This window comes from Vigna unguiculata, chromosome 1 (genome assembly GCF_037176805.1).
Source record: "Vigna unguiculata cultivar grain cowpea cultivar isolate G323 ecotype 2 chromosome 1, ASM3717680v1, whole genome shotgun sequence".
In the NCBI taxonomy this organism is placed as follows: domain Eukaryota; kingdom Viridiplantae; phylum Streptophyta; class Magnoliopsida; order Fabales; family Fabaceae; genus Vigna; species Vigna unguiculata.
The window spans coordinates 9203878-9205792 of record NC_140792.1 but is presented as its reverse complement, the minus strand read 5'-3'; the positions used below and the strand labels follow the sequence as shown (position 1 = coordinate 9205792).

General features: G+C 34.0%; 1 protein-coding gene across 1 annotated transcript; it reads right to left on the bottom strand.

Annotated features, from left to right (window-relative positions):
* Positions 1–1186: 1186 nt before the first annotated feature.
* On the bottom strand, positions 1187–1615 carry LOC114187918 (uncharacterized). Its single transcript, XM_028076338.1, has one exon. The coding sequence runs from the start codon at positions 1613–1615 to the stop codon at positions 1187–1189; it is 429 nt and encodes a 142-aa protein (XP_027932139.1).
* Positions 1616–1915: the final 300 nt, after the last annotated feature.

Below are 1915 nucleotides of genomic sequence, written 5' to 3'. Positions count from 1 at the left end.
AAATCCTACCCGAAACTTATTCGCTTTCCTAGGGTAGGGTTTGTTTAGATAAGCACACCCCAAACTTATTCCATCTCATATCCTAATAGGTGGTACTGCAAACTAATCTCATCTCATACCTTTATTTCACTCAACATATTATTGTTCTCTATGCTAAGTTATGGGACAAAATATTTTTTTTTTCCTTAAAGGCTAAGGGTAAAGAATAAAAAAGTTAGGCTCGGAAAGGGTAACAACATACAATTGAATTTAAAGTTGGCTATTTGGATAAGTGGCTAAACATATCAAACAATGCATTAATTCTTTCTAACCAATTATGCTATTTCATTAAGAAGAATTAAAAAAAATCCATTTCATGGAAATTACTACTCCCTTTACAGCTCTCTACACACAAGCTCACAATATTTAAAAAAATTGGTCATACTCTCATGTTTCAAAAAGGACTAACTATCATATCGTCATACCAAACTATCTTTCACTCAAAGCATATCACAAAAATATTTCAATCTGTATGCACAATCAGAATGTGAAATAGTCAATGATCTATGTGTATTTCGTTTGAATTAATCATTATATTAGTGGAAATGCAAACTGAGTACATGATTAGCTCTAATGAAGCTTAATATAATAGCATACACATGCAAACAAAAATACAATGTGGAAACAAAATTCAATAAGTAAAATGACTCAAAGCAACAATACAAATCAAGAAAAGTCATTGTTCTTCACTGGGCGAGTATAGATGACTCACTATGCGAACTGCCTCAAATCTTTCAAATTCTGAAATTATCTACCACGTATCCCTCGCTAGGTGAATCTAATATGCTCTCTAGGCGAGTGAATTCACTGCACAAGCAAAAATACAGCAAGCAAATGTCACTTGGGCGAGCTCATTCACTAGGCGAATGATTAAACAATGGCTAAGAGTTCGTTGGGCGAATGTGTTCGCCTAGCGAATAAGACTGTTGCTATTTTTTTATGAACTAAAAATTAAAAGCATAATTTAAAATGTTAGGTTGCCTCCTAGTAAGCGCTAGTTTAAGGTTTGATAGCTCGACCTTTCTTCTTCTCTAGAGGATGATCCTTTTCTGTTTTCTATTGTGGAGAAAAAACAACATGAACATTTTTCTAGCTACCTCGAAACATGTTGTGGCTTACTTCTCACAGATAAAACGTCATTAACAGCCTAGGTATCCTTTAGTTTTAATTTATATGTTGCTTCAAACATGTTGAACTTTACTTCCTCCTCTTGGTCTCTGAGTGTGAGCTTGTCGCCATTAACATCTTTGATAACTTTGGTGGTTTTCATGAATGGTCTTCCAAGAATGAGAGGAACTTCACTATCTTCTTTCATATAAAGTATGACAAAATCCACTAGGAATGTGAACTTGTCCACTTGTACAAGTACATCTTCCACAACTCCATAAGGGCATTTGATTAAGGGATTTGCGAGTTGTAAAGTCATTTGTGTGGGTTTGACTTTAAGGCCATTAATTTCCTCAAGCATAGATAAGGGCATCAGATTAATGCTAACTCCCAAGTCAATTAACACTTTCCCAATAGCTAAATTCCCAATTCTAAAAGGAATAGTAACACTACTGGGATCTTGGAACATCAGAGGGAAAGTCTTTTGAATGATTACATTATAGTTTCCCTGGACTTCAAGGGTGTCTTCTTCTATGTATTTCTTCTTCGTCAGCAATTTTTTCAAAAATTGAGCGTACGTTAGAATCTATTGTATTACTTCAGAAAAAAAAAATTATTTCCAATTGCTTGAATATCTCCATGAATTTGGCAAACTGATTCTCCTTATCTTTCTTAGATGGTACCAGAAAGGATAGGGAAGGATTTTCTCCACCTTTTCTTCTTTTCTTGTCTCACTTTTCTCCTTTTTTTATTTTCTATTTTTTTCTTT

Excerpts from the sequence above, each read along its gene's own strand:
- LOC114187918 (XM_028076338.1), bottom strand. The coding sequence starts at position 1,615 with ATGTTCCAAGATCCCAGTAGTGTTACTATTCCTTTTAGAATTGGGAAT.